We start from the raw sequence: 21,050 nt of genomic DNA on the forward strand, positions 1-21,050 counted from the left end.
CTCGGTGAAGCGTCCCACTCTTGATTCCAGCTCAGGTCATGATCTCACAGTTTGTGAGATCAAGCCCCACATTGGGCTCTGGGCTCACAGAGCGGAGCCTGCTTGGGACTCTCTCTCTCCCTCTCTCTCTGCCCCTCCCCTACTTGTGCTCTCTCTCCCTCTCTCTCTCTCTCAAAATAAATAAATAAACTTAAAAAAAAGGCAGATCAACATTTTAGGTAATATAACATGGCAAGTCTGGAAATCAGATTCCCTTTTCCCCAGAGATTGGCTGCTGCTTCTCTTTCTTTATTTAGTGACTTTCCCGAACTCATTCTATAAATTAGAAGTCAATTGTCCTTGTCGTGGTGGCCATAGAAACTTCTGCTTGGTTGCTGAGCAGGTCAGCTTATGTTTGGGAGAAGATGTCCTTAAATACTTTGAGCCAATAAGCGCTCCGGACTTTACTGAGAAGGACATCAGTGCCCCAGCAGGGTGGTTCTGAGTTCACCTTCAGTTCCTGCTCGTGCCGAGTCTCAAGGTCAGCCGGAGGTGAGAGATTCACCCCCCAACCCCCGCCCACCCAGGTCCTTGCTGGGCACAAGTCCCTGCACACGCACGTGGCCTTTGGCTCCTTGGGAACGCACTCACACGTCCCCCTGGTCTGTAGGCTGGTCTCTCACAGCCCACGTGCTGGTGTTCAGACTGTAACAGTGCCCAGGGGGCCGGGGGGGGGGGTGGATGGCGAGCGAAAAGGCCACAGACGCCCTATTCTCATCCGGATTCAACCGGTTTATGAACAAACGCGCTCCCAATTGTCGAGGCCTTAGGGGGAGTTTCTAGAACTTTAAAAAGCTGATGTTGATGATTTTTGTGAGTGGCCCCCTTGCTTTTGTGGAGGAGCATCATTCTGAAAATGCTTCTTCTCGGGCAGGGCTTTCAAACTTTCTCTCAGTCCAGGTAACGACCGACGACGAGCCTGCTTGTGACATCCGTGTGCGGGCGGGCGGATTTTGTTGGTTTGCTCCGTTCGCTGAGGTGGCTTCGTGCAGAAGCCGTTTCCCCCGCCTGCTCCCTTGGTGTCGCGGGGCCTCGTGCCCTGTCGTGGAAACACATTTCAAGCCCGTTTACATCACATTCCGCATCTGGGAGCCAGCCCCCAGGCAGCCGCGGCATTAGCTAACCTCGATTACTGGTTTGGGTCATGTTGTTCACTTTTGGGCCCCTGGAAAATTCCATTACTGTTTTGCAAGCTCAGCTCTCTTTAAGAGATGTGTGTCATATATTACCTGGCCATTCTAAGCTATTTCGTAAATAGGAGGGTTCTCGGGTTATCTCGACTGGAATCTTCCTGGACAGGAGAGCTCTCTCTCTCTTTAACACTCACGCAAACACACACACACACACACACACACACACACACACACCTGCCAGGCAGGGGGCGCTAAGCCGTGACAGGGACAGTGCGTGTGGTTCCCCAGCATGCGGACAGGTGAGAGTCTGACCTGGGTTCGGGGGTCTTCACGTGGTCCCCTCCAGAGGTGATTAGTGAGACAGGGATGAGGTTTCTGGGGTGTGTGGACAGCCAAGGGTTCCTGGAGTCCCAGGGCCTCTGCCCACCAGACAGGGGCCTGCCTTTGCTGAAGCAGGACCTTGGAGGCTTCAGGACTATTTGGGGGCCTCAGGAGCACCCCCTCAGCGTTCAGAGACAGCGAATGTGTCACCCCGAGGTGAGGGTGTTAGGAGGGGGGGCCTTGGGGAGCTGACCGTGTCTGAAGGGGGGGCCCACGATGGGGCTGGTGCCCTTGTGCAAGACCCCAGAGAGCTCTCTTGTCCCTTCTTGCACGTGAGGACACAGGAGAACACATGAATCTGGAAGACGGATCTATGAATCCGGTCTATGAATCTGGAAGACGATCCCCACTGGGTTCTGAATCTGCCGGTGCCCCACTCTGGACTCCTGGCCTCCGGAGTACGAGGGGTGAGCGTGTGCTGTTGATGTGTCCCCGTCAGCTGAGTAGCCCCAGCAGGCACAGAGGACGTGTCCCCAGCGGGCACAGAGGACGTGTCCCCAGAGGACACAGAAGACGCGTCCCCAGAGGACACAGAGGACGCATCCCCAGTGGGCACAGAGGGCACATCCCCAGCAGGCACAGAGGATGCGTCCCCAGAGGACACAGAAGACGCGTCCCCAGTGGGCACAGAGGGCATGTCCCCAGCAGGCACAGAGGACGCATCCCCAGAGGACACAGAAGACGCGTCCCCAGAGGACACAGAGGACACATCCCCAGTGGGCACAGAGGGCACATCCCCAGCAGGCACAGAGGACGCATCCCCAGAGGACACAGAAGATGCGTCCACCGAGGACACAGAGGACGCGTCCCCAGTGGGCACAGAGGGCATGTCCCCAGCGGGCACAGAGGATGCGTCCCCAGAGGGACAGAGGGCGTGTCCCCAGAGGACACAGAGGATGTGTCCCCAGAGGGCACAGAAGGCATGTCCCCAGCAGGCAGAGAGGGCACGTCCCCAGAGGACACAGAGGACGCGTCCCCAGTGGGCACAGAGGGCATGTCCCCAGCGGGCACAGAGGGCACATCCTGGGAGGGCCCAGGACGAAGCTGGCACTCCCAGCAGCCACCCCGTTTGTATAAGAGGACTTTCCGAGCTGGGGGTGGGGACGATGGGAGGGCTGGCCAAGGACGCCCAGTGGGGTGACAGGGTCCAAATCCAGAGGGAGAGGTGTGAGGACCAAGGGAGAACGGTGGTGGGTCGTTCAGACGGTGGATGTTTCCTTAGAAGAAGTGTGTGGGGACATCCCAGTCATCGGGATATAAATACCACGTCTCCCTCACCCCTGGCACTTGAACGTATATACATATATGGGCACACAATTCTACTTTTCTTTTTTCCCCGCTTTCCAGCCATTCAGTGGTTTTTATAAGCTCTAAATTTAGAAAGCAACAGAGTGTCTGGGACCGGGCTGCAGGCACTGGGGTTTCTGGGGCCCTGTTTCTGCCACAGCGACCGTTAGGAAGGCCGGCGAAGGATGAGGCCCCAGGGGGTGGAACCGGGTCTCGGCCTCCTCCTCAGCGCTCTTGTCCCCAGGGACCACTCGGGGTCTGTGTCACTCGGACCTCCCGGCCCCCCTAGGGCCTCCCTTGCTCCCTGGGTGTCCCAGCCGCGGGGCGCACGGCGTGTGCGTTCTCAGGCAGCGCTGGTCGGTGAAAGCCTGTGGGGGGAGGGGAAGGGCCGGGGCCGGGCCCTGGGGCCTCAGAGAAGGCAGAGATGGCCGTGAGCCTCCCCAGGGGACAGCTGACTTCCAGGGCGGGGCGAGTCCTGCCCATCGACACTGGCGCACCGGGCAGACGGAGCCTCTGGTCCAGCGGGGGGTCCGAGCGGCCCCAGCAGCACCCACGCGCTCTTGTCTCAGGAAGCGCACCTTGCCCGGGCACGGGTCCCGGTGAGTCTGCGACCTCCGTCCCTGCGGAATCTTCCGGAAAGGGAGCGGTGCCATCGACCACAGCCCCACGGCCCCGACGGATCTCAGGACCGTGACAAGCACTCGCCGCGCCCCGTCCTCTGTCTTGCCTGCCCCGGGGCCGGGACTCCTCCTGGTCCAGCTGACCTGACAGCCTGGGTCCTACGCCTTTTCAGGCCGTCAACCCCAAGCTTACCCGTTCACAGCTACAGCCGGGCACTCGAGCACAGCAGGTGCACACGCGGGCGTGTCCCAGTCCCTGGCATCCCAGACACCAGACTCCTCAGGCTCGGCCGCCGCCAGAGTCAGCCTTTCGCGCCTGGGGGTCTCCTGGCACAGTCCGGCGAGAGCGACCAGGCAGGACCGTCCGGAACTCATGAGGGCTCTTCCTAGCGTGACCTCGGTGACACGCGTCCTCTGGGCACCAGAACGTCTGAACCCACACGGCCAAAGGTGGGGGGGTGGGGGGCTCACAGTCACTCGGGATGGGTGGGACCACCTGTGTGCCCGCCCGCTTCCCGAATCCGTGGATGCTACTAACGCGGCCACAGCGCCACCCACCTGTGGCTGGCTCTGGGAGGAGACCGCGGGCAGAGGAGCGGCTCCGCATTCACAAAACGCCGTGTCTGCGCCGCATCTATAGGGGCCCGTCGTTCGGGGATCCCGGGTGCGGTGCTGGAAAAGCAGGAAGAGGAAGCCCGCGCCTGGAGCGCACGCCAGGCCCCAGGTGGAGAGCCGGCCTTCCCAGCCCGGAAACGGTTCCACGGGACAAGGGCCGCCGAGCGGCCGGTTGGTATCTTTGCGGGCTGGTGTCGCGGCAGGGCCCAGGGTCAGTCTCCGATACCGAGACGGGTATCGGACGGGTCCAGACGATGGCGCCCACGTGCAGCCCAGCGGTGCCCCCTGGCGCTTGATCCCCGCGTCCGTCGCTCGAACTCGGAGGAAGCTGGGGGAGGAGGTGGTGGGGAGCCGGTCCAGGCACCCCGCGCCCTCGGCTGCTGGTGCCCTCGCACAGCGGAAGCTCCCCGCGCGTGCCGACGGGGGCCTGCGTGCCCACCCTCAGAGGCCCGTGCGCGCGCCCCGTGCCCAGCGCACCCTGTCCCTGAGCAGCTCCCCCCGCCGCGGCCCACTGTCCGCGAATCAGCCCGTCTGCTCCTGGGGCCGCTTCTCCCCACACAAAGCTCGGCCCATCGGGGGGTGGGGGCGCCCTCCCTGCTTCCACCTGTGCCTGCAGGGCCCGGTCCCCTTGCGGCTGGCGCCGCGGTTCCTAGGCTAAAGCCCCGAACCCCCACGGGGTGGCGGTAGGAGGCAGCACCTCGGGGGGGGGTCATTCGGGTGAGATGAGGTCACGGGGTGAGCCCCCCGGGGGAGCAGGAGAAGACTGAGCTCTCCCCCCTTTCTCCCGCCCCCCCTCCCACCTCCTCGACCCGTGAGCAAGAGGGCAGCCGCCTGTCAGGAGGGGAGCGCTCACGGAAACGGAACGTGCTGGCGCCTTGATCATGGGCGTCCAGCCTCCAGATCAGCGAGAAGGAGATGTCTGTCCTTGAAGCCTCGGGTCCCGGGTGTGTTCTGTTCCAGCAGCCCGAGCGGACGCCCCGAATCCCACCTCTAGGACTGGACCCCAAAGAGCCGAGGACGCCCCAGGCAAAGGTGCGTGCGTGAGGGGGTCCATTGCCCACTGCTCACCTCTGCCGGCTCTGAGCAGGCCGGACGGACCCTCGGCAGGTTCGCAAACCCTGCCCAAGGTGTGGGGGGCCCCAGCCAGGGCGTGGGGAGCACTCGGCAAAGGTGCGGGCCAACAGCCAGCGCAGATGGGGCCCCTCGGGGCCTGCCCGTCGGGATTTCAGCTCTTCCTGGGAGCGTCCGTCCCCAGCGGCCCAGGCCTTGTGGCCACGTCCTGGGGGAGGACCCGGCTGTGGCTGCATTCCCAGGGAGCAGAGAGGGGCCAGAGGCCAGGGCGCCTGAGCCCTGGGGCTTGGCCCACAGTACGGGCTCCCAGCTGCCGCAAACCCAGCGTGGCCCTGACCCCGGGGCCTGGACACCACACGTGCCTGCCTCTCTGGCCGGGCTTGGTGGGGATGCCTCCCCCCGCAGGGGCCTCTTTAATATACCAGGTCAGGGCTGGTCAGGAAATACCCTAAACCAGAGAGCCAGTGCTATGACAGGCAAAGAGCCAGGGAGGGTGACACGATTCCTGCCCCAGGGCCTTTGCCCGCCCCATGCCGCTCCCTTGCCATGCTGGAATGCTCTGTTTCCAGGTCTCCCCTGTGTTCTTGGCCTTGGCTTTGGGGTCTCAGCTCAGGGGGACACCCCCGACCACCTGGTTTAACTTGTCCCCCAGCCCAGTCTGTCCTGACCATGTTTCACGTTATGTGTTATTTTCCTCACGGCGTATCTGCCCCCCGACACCATCTGGACGCGTGTTTTTTAACTGGCCTCTGCCCCACCCCACCGCCTCCCGACCGTCCCCAGCATGCCCAGCCCTGCCTAGGGGGCCGATGACAGGTGCACGGTGGAGGGGGGGATGGCAGCCGTCACAGAGGGCGGGCGGCGACTGGACAGGGTGCAGGGGCACTTGGGACAAGGTGGGGACCCTGGTCTCGTCCGCACTAAACCATTCATGTGATGTCCTCAGAGGTTCGGCGGCAGGAGGGGACAGGCAGGGAAGCCACTGTGCACTTGGCCCTCCCCTGTTGAGCCAATGGGGCCCATCGCTCTGCCCCGCCCGCGAGACAGACCCCGTCTGCAGCTCCTGACGTGTGTCAAGCTCCCTTTCCTGGCTTTGGTCGCTTCTGGCTAACCGATCTTGTGGACATCTTGGGAGCTTGGTGACAAGACCCGAGGGCAGGTAACGGTTACCCCCGGCTCTCGTGAGGTGCAGGGTGGGTGTTTCAAGTCTCCGCCGGCCGAGTCCCGGCACCCCTCTCTTGGGAGTCTGGGCGGACCGGCGGGGCCCGCGGAGAAAGGGGCCGGTTTCTATTCTTAGGTTGAATTCCCTTCTGGAAGGCTCTGGGCGTGTCTGTGGCACAGATGCCCGGGGGCCAGAGCTCCCTGGCTCACGTTCCCTTCCTCGTGTGTCTCCTTCCTCCCGGCCCGAGGGGCAGGGCTCCTCTCTCCTGCCTTCGAGCAAGACGTTTGTCCGTGTTTAAGGCTCCTGAATGGAAAACACCAACCATCCGCACACCCGGCTCCGTGGAGCTTAGGACACGAGGCCAGGGAGGCCCGGCTCTGCGGCTCTGAGACTGCACACACGGGACAGCCCGCCCCAGCCGCGTTTCAGATAAACGCGGACAATGTTCAGCGTGGGCCCGTCTCCTGGCAGCCCCACACGTGCACGGCCAGGGAAGACTCTGGAAGACGCGCGCACGCCCCCCGACCGACGAGACGCGTCAGGAGCCCTCGCGGGTGAGCGAGGCCACAACACCCGTGAAACGAGCGGAGGTGACACGTGTCCCTTCCAGGCAGAGGCGCCGACCCGCTCTCCCGTGGCCCTCGGCGTCTTTCTTACCACGGGGACAGATGGCGCGTGGACAGCGTGGAGGTTCCCGCCGGCCCGGGTCTCGGGTCTGCGGGCAGGTGATGGCGCAGACTCAGGATGCGGAGAAGCGTCCCGGGGGCTGGGCGCCCAGAGCGGGCCGGCCTTCCCGCGTCGTGTCCAGCGGGCGATGGGAGCCCGGCCGGCTGCTCGACACCTGCCCTTGGCGGACGCCCTCAAGGGAAGAGAAGAAAAAGAAGAGACAGGTCACTGCTCGCATGGGAGCCCGCAGGACAGAGCCCTTGGATTGCCCAGCTCGTCTGTGATTCCTTCCCTCCTGTCGTGGGATCCCCAGATCCCGCCCTTGAGGGAGCTGCTTCCTCTTCAGGGGGTGGACACTGGGTCTCCGGGAAGGGCCAGGGGCCGCCCAAAGCACCTTGTTCTCATCCATCCATTCATTCATTCATTCATTCGTCTGTCCGTCCCAACGGCTGTCGTTGGGGCAGGTGCCGGGCTGGCAGGTTCAGGGACACTGGGCTCACAGAGCCCCTCCTGGAACGCGAGCTCTGGTGGGAGAGACAGACAGACCCGATCATGGTCAGAGACTAGCTAGAGGCGGTCAGAACTTGCAAGGACGAGTGTGGGAGGCAGAGACTCCCTCCGCTGTGGCTCTGAACACGGTTCCAGTCCTGACCGCTGGAACTCAAGGCCCTGGTGGGCAGGCCTGCACCTGTGCGTCCGGTCTGGCAGCCGCCAGCCACACGTGCCCGGGGCCCCGCGCGTCTTATTCTAACCGACGCCAACGTCTGTGGTCCCAGGGGTCTGGGTTACCGCACGGATCTCTCAGGTTTAGAGGCTGCTGGCATCTGGGAATTCGGAGGAAAACCTCTCCAGGCAGAGAGACGAGCCCCTGAAGCCCGAGGAGCTGGAGAGAAGCCGGGGGGGGGGGGGGGGGCCGGAGGGGAGGATCGGGACTGAGCAGTCTGCACGCGGATTTTATTCAGCCCGAAGGAGAAGTGTAGACGGTGGTACCGGGGTTATGACCAAGTGACTTGCACGTTTTCTAGATCCTTCCAGCTGCTGCTTCTCCCACCCAGGGCAGCGGGTCTGTGCCAGGGGCTGATGCCACCGACCTGGCTGCCCCCGGCCTGAGCAGGGGGGCGGCTGTCAGTGGGAGGGAGCCGTGGGCGGAGCAGGGGCACGGGACTGAGGCCCACAGCTGCGGTTTCCTGTGCGGCAGGTCGGGAAACCCCTGTGGTGGCTCCGGGCTCCGGGCGCCGGGCTCAGGTCCCCCAACCCGCCCGCAGTGGCCGCGCAGACCTCAGACCCCCCCCATCTCCCCGCTCCGCCCAGGGACGCTTCCCCAGAGTGCCACGGAATGTCACAGAATGTGCCACTCCTAAAAGACGGATGGTGTTTGTTTCTCGAGAAATCTTGCCCCCACCCCCTAGCATCCTAGATCTGCTTCCAGTCGCCCAGAATCGGACAGCGCCTCGCGGCACAGAGGAGACGTGCACGGGACGTGGTGGGGGACGACAGGGAGGGCCCGGTGCCGAGACCCAGGTCGGGGGGGCGGCCTCCCCCCGCCGAGTGCTGCTCTGGGCTCTGCTCCTCCTGGAAGATGCTCCCCGGCCTCCGCCAGCCACGCCGGGGACAGATGCTCCTCTTTGGAGCCCTCCAAGTGAAGGTCCCACGGATGCCGTTTAATAGAAAAGGCGACGGTCAGGAAAGGGGGAAATGGATCATTTTCGAAAGGTGAGTTGGGGGCTGTTTCGCGTCCCCGGACAGTGTCTCGGGGATCAGAGCGCCAGGTGCCACCTCAAAGCAGACTCAAGGAGGGGAGGGGCCGGAAGGGTGACACCGTTCGTCACCATCACATCGAGAAGAAGGGTGCACGTGGGAGCCACACGGCGCGCACGTCGGACAGCCGTTCCCAGAACCTCCCTCCGCTGTCCTCCTACGAGACGCAGGTGCAGGCCTTACGACGACAGAAACGCGTCCCCTCCCTGGGCGCCAGGTGCGGGCAGGGCTGGCCCCTCCGGGGGCCCCAAGGGAGGGTCTGGGCTGGTGCGTCCGCCCTTTCTCCTGAGCACGCCCGCCGCTGGATTTGGAGCCCGTTCTCATCCAAGAGGACCTCATCTCATCTAACTGCATTTCCAGATAAGGCCAGATTCTGAGGTTTCAGGTGGCCGTGACTCTTTGGGGGACACCGTCAGCTCACGGCACACAGCTCTGCAAAGCCTTCAAACCCGAATGCGATCCCTGCGGCCCGCGTCGCCCCCACCCCAGGCTGTCCCCAGCTCCTGGCGGCCCCGGCCGCTTTCCTGGTCTGCGGCTGACCGCGGACTCTCCCTCCTCGGAGGCGCCTTGGCCGTGCCGGGCCTGCGGTCGGACCGTCATCCTGCCCCGTCCGCCACCGTGATGGGGACCGGGCCGCCGAGTGCACAGCTCTTGTGCGAGCGGGTCCCCCCTGAGCTGTCGGAGGGGCGAGCGTCCGCGGGGAGGGGGCAGCGCCCTCGGCTCCCCTCGGCAGACTCGCCGTGGACAAAAATCCTTTCACCTGGAATAGAAACTCCGCGGAGATGATAAATCTTCTTTCCCCCACGTCTGGCTTTCAGAAACGACGCCTGCCACTTACGGTATGAAAAATACCGGTGAGCCGGCTGCGAGCGGCACATGGTAAAAAGGTTAGTCCCCGTACCTCGGGCTCACAACCCGCCACCCTGCCCCCACCCCGCACACAAAGCCTTTTCTTTCTCCAGCTGGAACCGCGAACACCACATGAATGCAAAGAGCTCTTTCAACATTAGATTTTAAATTATTTGAATTAAAGCTGGGATCCTTCCGGGCCTTGTGCTTTCCTGGTTATTTATCACTGGCTAAATGTACGGGTCTGCCGAGCATCTCCAGGGACCGCCCTCACTTAGACGCGGCCTCGGAGATGTTATAAACTATTTAAAACCGAAGGCTTGGCCGTGTCCGGCTGCAGGGAGGGCGAGCACGCTCTGCTCGTCGGAAGCTCTTTGGGAAAACGGGGGACTAGCCGCTCGGTCATTCGCCCTGGCTTTCCTCTGGGTAATCACTTTAATACACTTGAAAATAAGCCTTTCCCCACTGAGGCACGATGATTTTTCCCCCCTGTTTAGCAAACATTGATTTTTTCTCCCTCCCCTCTGATCCCCCCCGCTCCTGCCCTGTCCTGTCTCGCCTGAAACTAACAAGCTTCCTTTTGTTCCAGGGACACCCCAGCCACCCCGATTTGCTGACACTTCCGCCGGGTGCCAGCAGGGGGCGGGAGACCCTCTTTTTTGAGGGCCACACTAAGGTGCTCCCGCCGGACCCGCCATGGGTCTGCGGCAGGCAGGGTGACTGTCGGCACCGAGACCCGGGGGCGAGGGAGGCCGAGATGGCTCCCCTGGGTGCCTGGGGAGAGGACGGCTCAGGTCAGGGACGCGACACATTGAAGCCATCAGAACGGGCAGCAGCAGCGGTTTAAGTGCACGAGGCCAGCGGAGAGCCCCCCGCTCATCTGTCAGGGGCCCCGCGGCGCCCTGCTGCCGCTGAGGAAACAGAGGCCAGAGAGGCCACGCTTGGGTGACCAACGCTCTGGTGGATGTGGACAGGCTCCAAGGTCGCCCGAGACTCCTACCTCCGGGCGCGCGCCCCTTCACGTGCACGGCTCCCCATGCTCTGGGCCGGCAGATGGCCCTCGGAACAACAGAAGGAGGCACAAATGACTGGCCGTCCTTCCCGGGATCAGGTATAAAAGGGCTGTGGCTCCCGACCTGGGCGAGACGCCTCACGCGGCGAGGGACGGAGGCCTGCCCACAGGCACGTGTGTGAACTTGGAAGCAGACCCCCCACCCCGGCCTCCCCGTGGGCCCTTCAGATGAGACCGCGGCCCCGGCCTCCGGCACCCAGGTGAGCGGAACCAGGATTCCAGGCCCACAGAGACCTCGAGATAAGAACTGACAGCTGTTTTCAGCGGCCAAGTGTCGCGTTAACTCATTGGGCGGGGCTAGGTGGCCCCACAGCCCCTTTCTGGGTCGTGTGCGGCCTCCCCTCCCCCGAGGAGCTCGCTGGGCTCCCGCCTCCTCACCTGGTCCCTGCTCATCAACACACTCTGTTCTCGCTGGGCAGGTGCAGGGCATGGGCTGAGTTGTGTCCCCCACATTCTTAGGCTGAAGTCCTGACCCCCAGACCTGTGCAGGTGGCCTTACCTTGGCAGGTGATACGATTAAGATGAGGCCACCAGGGTGGCCCTAATCCAACATGACCGACGTTCTCATACAGAGGGGAAACTGGCCACAGACCCGTGCACGGGGTGAATGCCACAGGAGGATTGGGGTTCTGCTGATGCCAGGAGCCATCAGGAGCCCGGAGACAGGCCTGGAGGGTCCTTCCCCGGGGGCCTGCAGGGGGCGTGTGGCCTCTAGGGCCGCCTGGCTGCATGTCTGTGGTCAAGCCGCCCTGGCCGCGGGCTCTGTCACAGCAGTCCCAGGTCACAAGTGGTTCCAACCCCCCTGTTCTACCCTTCCCCCGGGAGGCTCCATGACTCCCGGAGAGGAAGGGACTCTTGGAGCGGTAGGTCCCTCCTCCTCCAAAAACAGGGGCTCAGGTCCTGGCAGCCTCTGCCCCCGGCATAAGCGTGTGTCCCTTCGGCCGTGGGGCCCCCGAATCAGACCCCTAACGTACACACCAAGCCTACGAAGACGGACGTACAGGACATCCCACTCCGGCCTTGTGATCGTTTAAACCTCGACAGCGGAAAACTCACTCAGTGCAAACCCTGAAGAGAGCTACACGGTCAGGAGAATCGGGTGAAGTGGGCAGCCGGTCGCTGAGCAGCCGCTCGGAAGGCGGAGCCCGAGCTCTGCAGGCCCCTCGAAAACAGAAACTCACGATGCGTACCAGTGGGAAGGACGGGACGGTGCGCGCGGAGGGAAGGGCGGGCCGCGTCCAGTCTGTTCACCTCCGCTCCGTCCTGCTGGGGCTGGAGCCTCGCCAGCCTCCGACGGGGTGCAGGATGGCCATGGTCCCACGGCCCCCCACCCCACGCAGGAATCGTCCCGTGAAGGGGAGACGAGATGGTGGGACCCCAAGGTTTCTGGGTCTAGGAGCGGGGAGAACGGTGGTTCACAAGCCTGTCTCTTGTTCCCCTGGAGGCAGGTGAAGCCCTGGCCCGGCACCACCCCCCCACCACCGCCGGCTGGCCTCCCCTCTGCCCCTCCCCCCTCTGCTTTCCTGCCTTCCACGCAGAGGCGCCTGGCAGCTCAGCACATCTGGGCTTTCCCCCTTCTCCTCTGCGTCCCGGCCTAGATCATCTTCCACCTGCCCCACAGTTGGGTGGGGCCGGTCACGCTGCGGGTTCCTGCCACAGAGGGGAGGATGGGACAGTGCCAGGGATGGGCTGAATGTCTGTTTTCTCCCACCAGATTCCTATGCTAAAGCCCTGGTGTGATAGTGTCGGGAGGGGGCCTTTGGGAGGTGGTTAGTGTCAGATGAGGTCACGAGGGTGGGCCCCACAGTGGGATTAGTGCCCGTCCAAGGAGAAGGAGAGACCCCAGCCCTCGCTCCGCCCTGCGAGGACCCAGAGGGAAGGTGGGAGTCCGCAGGCCAGGCCAGGAAGCAGGGCCTCACCGGGACCAGGCCCCGCCGGCACCCCCGCTCTCGGACGTCCAGCCCCCGGAGGCTCGAGACACGGACGTCTGTTGTTAAAGCTGCTCTGTCTGTGCTGTTTTGTTATGGCGCCCGAGTTGCCCAGGACGGCCCCCCGATGGCAACGGCTGGGTCTCGGGGCAGGCCTGGAGCTGTGCCCACCCACACGGGGCCTGATGCCCCTGAGATGTGGGCTCAGGTTACGGTGGTTAGCGGTCCGGTGGCCGCCACCCGCCACAAGGAGAGATCATCCTCTCCTGCCTGCCCTGTGGTCAGGCGGACCAGGCACGGAGCCCTGGAGCGGCTGCACGGAAGGCCTCTGTCTTGATGGATCGGGAACCTGGGTTCCCCAGAGCTGCCTCGGGTCTCCAGCCATACCCGCCGCGATGAGGGGTCCACTTCTCACCAGCATGTACCGGGGTGAAGTTCATCACCCGCCGGGGCTGGGCCCCCACTCCCGCCGGGCCACAGAGCCGCGTGTCCCGGGAAGTTTCCCTCTGCCTCCACACCGTCAGCGGCCTGAACGCTTGGGGACGCCACAGGCCAGCCCACCACAGCGCATTTGACCGCAGGTGCAGAATGCACGGCAGGCCACCTGACTGCTGGCCACAGGCCACCCCCACGAGGCGATGATTTAGGCAGATATTGAACAGTATATGAGAATTCAGGGGGAGGGGCGCAGGGAAGGGCCCTGCACCCTGACGCTCTCACCTATGTGACAAAGGCCAGCCGTCACTTTGAAAATGACCACGCACCTGTCACAGCGCCTGGCAGGAGGTGGTGCGTGAAGTGGGGCGGGGCGAGGGTCAGGTGGGGGAGGGATGGGATGCACGTACAGCACGTCCCCGTTGTAGTTTGAAATCTAAAACCCTAAGGAACCCGCCAAGGTATCAGCAGTGCTTAGCACGACCGGGTCGGGTCTACTTCTTATCAGCTTTATAATGCTTTTTCTTATGTTTGCCAAATTTCCTCCAACAAATATATTTAGAAAACACATTTTGTAGGTGCTGGGGACCAGCGTTCCATGAGGGTGGGGGACAAAAAGCAAGCGACGGGTGGTCTGGCCTCAGACCGTCTCTCCCCCCAAAGAGGCCTGCTCTGCCAAGGGCTGTGTCGCTGAACTCCCAAGAGGATGTCAGCTCAACACCAATTCCTTCCTTCTGCCCCCTGAATACTGACTTGTTGCTGTCACGTTGGCTGCAGTGAGCCCGGTCTGCCCATCCAGGCCAGTTTAGTGAGTCAGGCTCATGGGAGGCTGAGAGAAGAGTCACCTAACGATGTTATTCCTGACCCAACTGGCTGGAAGGGGACAACAGTAGGCAGGGCTCATGATTGCTGTGCTGTCGGCTGTAGGGGCCCCATAGGCTCAGCTGAAACCCAGAGGTCAGCAAGGAAGGAGGTAGATAAAGACAAGTGAGTATGCTCACTTCAGCTACCAAGAGAAGAGAGGGGGATGGGAGGGATAATTGAACAGGAGGTTGGATGGATAGATGGGTGGGGATAGGTGAGTGGTGGATGGATGGATGGATGGATGGAAGGATGGATAGATGGATGGATGAGTGGATGGGTGGGTGGGTGGGTGGATGGATGGGTGGATAGATAGATGGATGGTGGATGGATGGAAGGATGGATAGATGGATGAGTGGATGGATGGATGGATGGATGAGTGGATGGATGGATGGATGGATGGATGGTGGATGGATGGATGGATGAGTGGATGGATGGATGGATGGTGGATGGATGGATGGATGGTGGGTGGATGGTGGGTGGATGAGTGGATGGATGGGTGGGTGGGTGTATGGATGGAAAGATGGATGAGTGGGTGAATGGATTGATGGATGGGTGGGTGGATGGATGGTGGATGGATGTATAGATGGATAGGTAAATGGATGGATGGATGGATGGATGTATAGATGGATAGGTAAATGGATGAATGGATGGATGGATGGGTGGGTGGGTGGATGGATGGTAGATGGAGAATAGATAAGTGGGCATGTGACACAAGTTCCTTCTCAGAGATTCAAAAGAGCCAGGACACCACACAGAGTGCTCAGGGCTTTGGGCTCCCTGGGGCAAAGAGTTAGAAGAGAAGACAGTTGGGGAAACCTTGCAAGCACCCGTGGCCCCTGCACTCCCACATCGTCCGGGGACATGTACCCAGTTCTCTCTTGTGGGAGCAGTGCCCATCCTGTCGCTCACATAGTGTCCCTGTTCCATCAGGCTGCCGGCCAACACTGGACCAGACCCTGGCAAACAGGATCTGGCCGCCAGATGTCAGCCACGACTAATGAGGCCAGCCTGCTGGTCACTAATTGGCTGAGGCTCTGGGCATCAGTGGCAGATGGAACCAGGGATGATGGGACAGCCAAGGCGGCCCCCAGCCCGGGACTTGTGTCGCCCAGTCGCGCTGCACCAGGGCAGTAAGAAGCAGGGGCGCTCGGCCGATCCGGGGCTGCCCGCTCCTGTCTAAATGCCTGGCAGCTTTCCAAGGCTGCCCAGGGGCTGCGCACCTCCCCCCACGGGCCGGGGCTCCTCCAAGGGTGTGGGAGGCGGGGGTCGTGCAGGGGCTGGCGAGGGCTGCCGTTGGCCATGACTGCCGGACCAGAAATAAGAGCCAGCCTTCCCGTGTAAGACGGAAACGAGTGCCCTCCCGGACGATCACGGTGGCGAGCCTTGCCCTGTGGAGGGGGACGGAGTTACAGCCGGTTCGCCCATAAACTTGTTCGAGCGACTTATGAGGCATGGCCGGCTGGGGTGGGGGCAGGGCAGCCTCAGAGGCCGGCTTCTCACCGGAGTCTGAAGGGCGGTAACGTCCTTGTGTTAATAGCAAATGCAACCTTCGCGGCAAATGCCGAGCTGCAGGGAGCATCGCCTCCGCCGGAGTGGCAAGGACGGCTGTGGACTCCGACGTGGACACCTGCACAGGATGCGTGGTGCCCCCCTCCCCAGATGCACACCCCCGGGGCTGGGAGGGGCGGGGGCGGTTCCTCGAGGGGCCGCAGACACGGGGAGGAGGCAGGGCTGGGGGCGGGGGGAGGTTCCCAGGCACCTGAGCCCCACGGGGTGGAATCTCTGCCCCCGACTGGGAGCTTGAAACCAACACAACATCACGTGGGCTGTGGCTCATAAACCCGCTCGGTTTCCTCAGCGGCCGCGTGGTACCGCCCCCCAGCGGGTGTCCCACTTCCTGGTGGTGGGTCTCCTCTCCGTGAGGTGGACGGTCGTGAGCCAGACTGGACGCTGATGGTGGGGACAGAGGGTTCCCCGAGCCCGGGGCCAGGCTTCGAAGGCACAGGCACACGTGACAAGCGGTGGGGAAGGTGCGTTCCGGGCGGGGGGCGGGCGTTGGTCCCAAGCGGGCGGAGAAGAGTGAGGTGAGGACCGCTTCCTGGGGTCGCTCTGCCGGGCGTGCGGCGACCCAGCGGCCACGGCTCGGCAGGGAGACTGGAAACATTTGGCGAAGGGGTCCTGGAAACACTCGGATGGCTTTGCTAGAAACCACTGTCCTGACGGCTGGGCCTCCTTTCCCGGCTCTGTCCCCGGGGGTCTGAGCTTGTCCGGGGCTGGCAGGTGTGGTTTGTGTGTGCTCGTGTGGCCTGCGCCCGGGTCAGAGGCAGCTGGCCTCTGGGACGCGGTTCTTGTGCTGTTACGACAATGGGCTGCCCAGTGGCCACAGGACGGTCCCACACCCACTGGCCGGTCTAAGCTGCGCCCCTGCCTTGGTCTTCTTCTCCTTCTCTGTCCCTCCTGCAAATGCCCCCCAGCCCCCGCCGGCCCCGGCCCCCACCCCCCGGGACCACCGTGTCACCCGTGTGCCTCAGCCCGGCGTGTGAAACTGACATCTGATGTTACATCACCTCCCACGTGGGCCGCTTTGGGGCCCAATTTAGAAACCTTGAGAGCACATTCCTCCCGATTCTGCCTGGGGTGTTTGGCGACAAGGAGAAAATTCTAGCAAAGACTGAGACCCGGGCACACAGGCCTTTTATGGTGGAAGCAGAGGCTGGAACCCCCCAGACCCAGCCTTCCGCTGACCGTCCCCACGCCCGCAGCAGCCTGCCGGGGACACATCCTTCCCTAAGTGCTGGAGCCTCCAGATGGTGGGAGCCCCCGCAGGGGCAGTTGATGATGGTTTGGGGCTGTGCAGACTCCGCCCGGGGTCATCCCGAGGCACCAACCCCACTGCGCTTGTGATTCAGTTTCTACCTGAGGTGTCCTTTGGGGAAAATGTCCAGCAATGCCAACTTTATATCGATTCTCACCCAGGACTTAGCCCCGAGGGTGCCCCCAAAGTCCTACGTCTGTCACTTGTCTACACGACACGTATGCACCACACAGCTACACCACGCGTCTACACTACAAAATAACACGTGACTATTTTTGCTGGTGGGTTTAGAGGGGTCGGCCGGACACACAGGACCACCGGCAGGAGGAGGCTAGGAGGTCTAGTGGGGAGGGGTCCTCTGGGAGGGCTCTCTGGACGGGGGCGGAGCTGGACCCCCCGAGGCTGATTTGGGATGTGCGGGGAGGGGAGGGACCATCGGGGACTCACACGTCCCCCACGCTCCCCTCCACCCTCCAGGGCTCAGTGCTGTTGGCCCTGGCTCTCCGGGAGGCTGCAGCGGGTGCCCCTTGGCCTGGCCCCTCGGGCAGAGCAGGACTGGGGCTACAGCTCACAGCCTTGCCACCGTTCAGCTTCACTGCCGGCCTCAGATTTGCTGACCTGGTCATCTCTGAACTCACTTCAGGGGGCGTGGCCGGCTGTGTGATAGTCCGTAGACACAGGTGTCCCCGACTCCAGAGACCTCAGATCCCGTCTTCAGAGGTCGTGTCCCAACCCTACTGCTACGGCTATGCATGCCTAGAGAGAGAGCCAGCAGGCCCAGACAGCTTTGCTTAGCATCTCTTCTGTGGGATAGAGAGCCAGGGCCACGGGCTAAAGGGAAGAGAAATCCCCGAGGCCTTCCTGGAGGAGTCTGCATGTTCTGAGTACCTGCTGTGATGGGCTCTGGGCACTGTCCCTCCAACCTGGACCTGTACAAAGGGAAATGCGTTTTTGCCCCCCCATAATGGCAGCCCGATGGGCCAGAGGCACCGGTCCCCTGGGTGGCCCCAGGATGGGCTGCTTTGCTCGGTTCCAAGGCCAGGCCTCGGCACACGGGCCTATCAATACCTCCTGTGGGTCTGGCTTATCCCGCGACTATTGGAATCTCACCAGGAAGGGAGCGCTGGGGGGCTCCGAGCCCCCAGCCCCTGAAGGTCCTGTGCCACTGGCTGAGGACAATTGTTGCCTTGGCTGGATTGTTACATGTGGGACCGTCACCCCTGAAGAGGCCACGGCCCCCGGGCCGTCTGAGAGCAGGGCAGACCCGTGGGGAGGATGGGGGGCTTTCGGGCACGGGCCGCCTGCTAGTGCCTCCTGGGAGTCGTGGAATCCCGTGCCCTTAAAGCTTCCAGGGGGCCTCTCGTGTCACAAAGTAGCTCGAGAGAGTTCTGTCTTCATCTCGGCGAGGCGCGGAAAAGGCTACTGCGGACATGTTTAATCCACACGTGCTAGATTCTCCCGCCGTGATTTTCGACAATGGCTCCGGCCTCTGCAAGGCAGGCCTGTCTGGGGAGATTGGCCCCCGCCACGTCATCAGCTCCGTCGTGGGGCACCCCAAGCTCAAGACGCCTTCGGCAGGACCCAACCAGAAGAAGGACTTTGTGGGGGAAGAGGCTCTGCACAAGCGTGAGGTCCTGCACCTGTGTCACCCCGTCGAGCGGGGCCTGGTCACCAGCTGGGAGGACGTGGAGACCCTCTGCAGGCATCTGTTTGAGTGGGAGCTGGGGGTGAAGGCCAGCGACCGGCCCGTGCTCATGACCGAGCCCTCGCTGAACCCCAGGGAGGCCCGGGAGAAGATGGCCGAGCTGATGTTCGAGAAGTTCAACGTGCCCGCCTTCTACCTGTCGGACCAGGCGGTGCTGGCCCTCTACGCCTCAGCCTGCATCACCGGCCTGGTGGTGGACAGCGGGGACGGGGTCACGTGCACCGTCCCCATCTTCGAGGGGTACTCCTTGCCCCACGCGGTCACCAAGCTCTACGTGGCGGGCAGGGACATCACAGAGCACCTCACCCGGCTGCTGCTGGCTGGCGGGACCTTCCCGTGCGCGCTGGACAAAGCCCTCGTGGAGGACATCAAGGAGAAGCTGTGTTATGTGGCCCCGGAGCCAGAGAAGGAGCTCTCCCGGAGGCCGGAGGAGATCCTGAGGGAGTACAAGTTGCCGGACGGGAACGTCGTGCGAATCGGGGACCAGCTGTACCAGGCGCCCGAGGCCCTGTTCGCACCCGACCAGCTGGGCATCCAAAACCCGGGCCTCTCGAAAATGGTCTCCTGCAGCGTCACCAAGTGTGACGCCGACATCCAGAAGAGCCTCTTTGGGGAGATCGTTCTGTCGGGGGGCAGCACCCTGTTCCAGGGCCTCGACGACCGTCTCCTCAAGGAGCTGGAGCAGCTGGCTTCCAAAGGGACCCCCATCAAGGTCACGGCCCCCCCCGACAGGTGGTTCTCCACGTGGATCGGGGCCTCCATTGTCACCTCCCTGAGCAGCTTCAAGCAGATGTGGGTCACCTCCGCGGATTTCAAGGAGTTTGGGACATCCGTGGTCCAGAGAAGGTGCTTCTGAGGGGCCGTGGGCAGGGGTGGGTGCGAACTCTCCCCTCGGCATCAGCAGGACGCTCAATAAAAGACCAAACGGTGCAGCTTTTGGACACATCGGGCCGTTTATTCTAGGTGGCACCAGAGTAATTTGCGACCCTGGTGGCGAATCTCTTAAGTGGTTCCCCCCCCACCCTCCTCTCCCGAGAAAGCCCTGGGTTACATCTGCAGAGTTTGCACCGAAGGCAGGGGCCCAGGCCTCATGCTGGAGCTTGATTCAGCAGGGCCCTGGGATCTGCATTTCAGATGGTCTGAGATGGTCAGCCCTGGTGGGGGACAGGGACAATCATGAGCGCTGCCCTGCTCTGGGGGCCAGCAGACGCTTACCTGGTGCGTCCTCAGCAAAGTATGGCTTTCGTTGCTTGTACGAGGCCGGGCAGCGGGAGCAGAATGGAGCCCTCGTCCTGGGCGGACGGTGTGGGGCAGCAGCAGAAACTGCCGTCTGTTCAGGACCCTCTAGGGCCCCTGCTCCGAGGGGGCATGTAAGCATCGACACCCCTACTTGATTGTCGTGATGTGTCTGTTTGTTTTTACCTCCAAGGATGTTGATGGCGTTGTTTGGGAGTAAAATACCGGCCGCAAAGTGAACAGCCGTCAATAAAGTAATGGTTGGATAAGTTATGCACAAAGGGAACTTTTCCTCATTGAGTTGGCAGAATTCTCCCAAAATAATATTGGGAGAGGAACAAAATACAGAAATGTCTTTATAAAATGACCTCCTTTTTTTTTTTTTTTCCTGGCGAAGAAAACAACGGCACTTCCCCACGCCTATCTGTGCATGTTTTGTACCAGTGAACATGTGGGGATTTTTTTATAGGGTGATAAGCACGTGGAGCAAAGAACAGAAGGGTAGGTGCCACTGGTTGGTGCAGGAAGGAGGGAACGAGGCAGAATGCAAGGGGAAGGGAAGAGGGCAAGAGGGAGAAAAAAGTCTTAAAGACAGGACTACGTGAAATTTTAGCCTGCATGAAATACACCCATTTTTCTACACGTGTGTGTATTTCATGTCTGCATCGTCCATAATCTATTCCTATACTTTTGCTGTCAAGCTACTTATGTCATATTTAGAGTGAGCACACAGTGCCTGTGAAGGTAGCAGGTACCTGGGTCCCTTGTTGAGGCCGTGATACCGATCTCTGCCTTTTAGATGGTGTCTTTGGGTTGTTTACATTTAAAGCAGTATGTTCTATCTTAACTCTGCCTCCTTATTATTTTGTTTCCTGTTCTTCCTCTCTCCCCTTCCTGTGGGTGGTTGAACTTTTTTTTTTTAATCCCGTCTTGATGTATTGACGGGGATTTTCAGCATATTGAGTTGTATTGATTTTTTGGTGATTGCCACAGGTGCACATCGCAGTCCACTTGGAGTGATGTTTTAGCTCCTGGAGTGAAATGCAGAAAACATACTTCTGTTGAGGTCCCTTCACCCTCCCAAACATTAAGATAGAATTGTCCTGTTTCTTCTACGCACGTTGAGAACAACCTTAAAAGGTATTCGATTTTTCCTTCTACCATCAAATGATTTAAGAAACTCATTAGGATACCCCATAATTTGGGGCGCCTGGGTGGCTCAGTCAGTTGAGCATCCAGGTCTTGATTTTGGCTCAGGTCACGATCTCATGGTCGTGAGATCAAGCCCTGCGTGAGGCTCTGCGCTGAGTGTGGACCCTGCTCGGGACTCTCTCTCTCCCTCTCTCTCTGCCCCTCCCCTTCTTGTGCTGTCTTTCTCTGCTCAAAATAAAACAAAAAATAAGCATTAGAAAAA

At 61.7% G+C, this 21,050-nt stretch overlaps 2 protein-coding genes and 1 long non-coding RNA gene across 3 annotated transcripts; 1 reads left to right on the forward strand and 2 right to left on the reverse strand.

Moving 5' to 3' along the window:
• Window positions 1–267: 267 nt before the first annotated feature.
• LOC122228202 lies at window positions 268–18,127 on the reverse strand. The gene is made up of 6 exons (XM_042953139.1): window positions 18,100–18,127; window positions 17,806–18,033; window positions 6,966–7,167; window positions 4,019–4,132; window positions 3,654–3,890; window positions 268–1,078 (listed from the first exon to the last, which is right to left on the reverse strand). Exons 1-6 carry the CDS (start codon window positions 18,125–18,127, stop codon window positions 931–933), a joined length of 957 nt encoding a protein of 318 aa, XP_042809073.1. The 3' UTR covers window positions 268–930.
• Window positions 12,122–15,568, reverse strand: LOC122227821. Its single transcript, XR_006206227.1, has 3 exons — window positions 15,381–15,568; window positions 15,101–15,268; window positions 12,122–12,303 (listed from the first exon to the last, which is right to left on the reverse strand). It is a non-coding gene; the product is annotated as an uncharacterized LOC122227821 (long non-coding RNA).
• Window positions 17,960–19,341, forward strand: ACTRT2 (actin related protein T2). Its single transcript, XM_042952550.1, has one exon. It carries the CDS (start codon window positions 18,126–18,128, stop codon window positions 19,254–19,256), a length of 1,131 nt encoding a protein of 376 aa, XP_042808484.1. The 5' UTR covers window positions 17,960–18,125; the 3' UTR covers window positions 19,257–19,341.
• The last annotated feature ends 1,709 nt before the right edge of the window (window positions 19,342–21,050 follow it).

Source organism: Panthera leo, chromosome C1 (genome assembly GCF_018350215.1).
Source record: "Panthera leo isolate Ple1 chromosome C1, P.leo_Ple1_pat1.1, whole genome shotgun sequence".
NCBI classification, from domain to species: Eukaryota; Metazoa; Chordata; class Mammalia; order Carnivora; family Felidae; genus Panthera; species Panthera leo.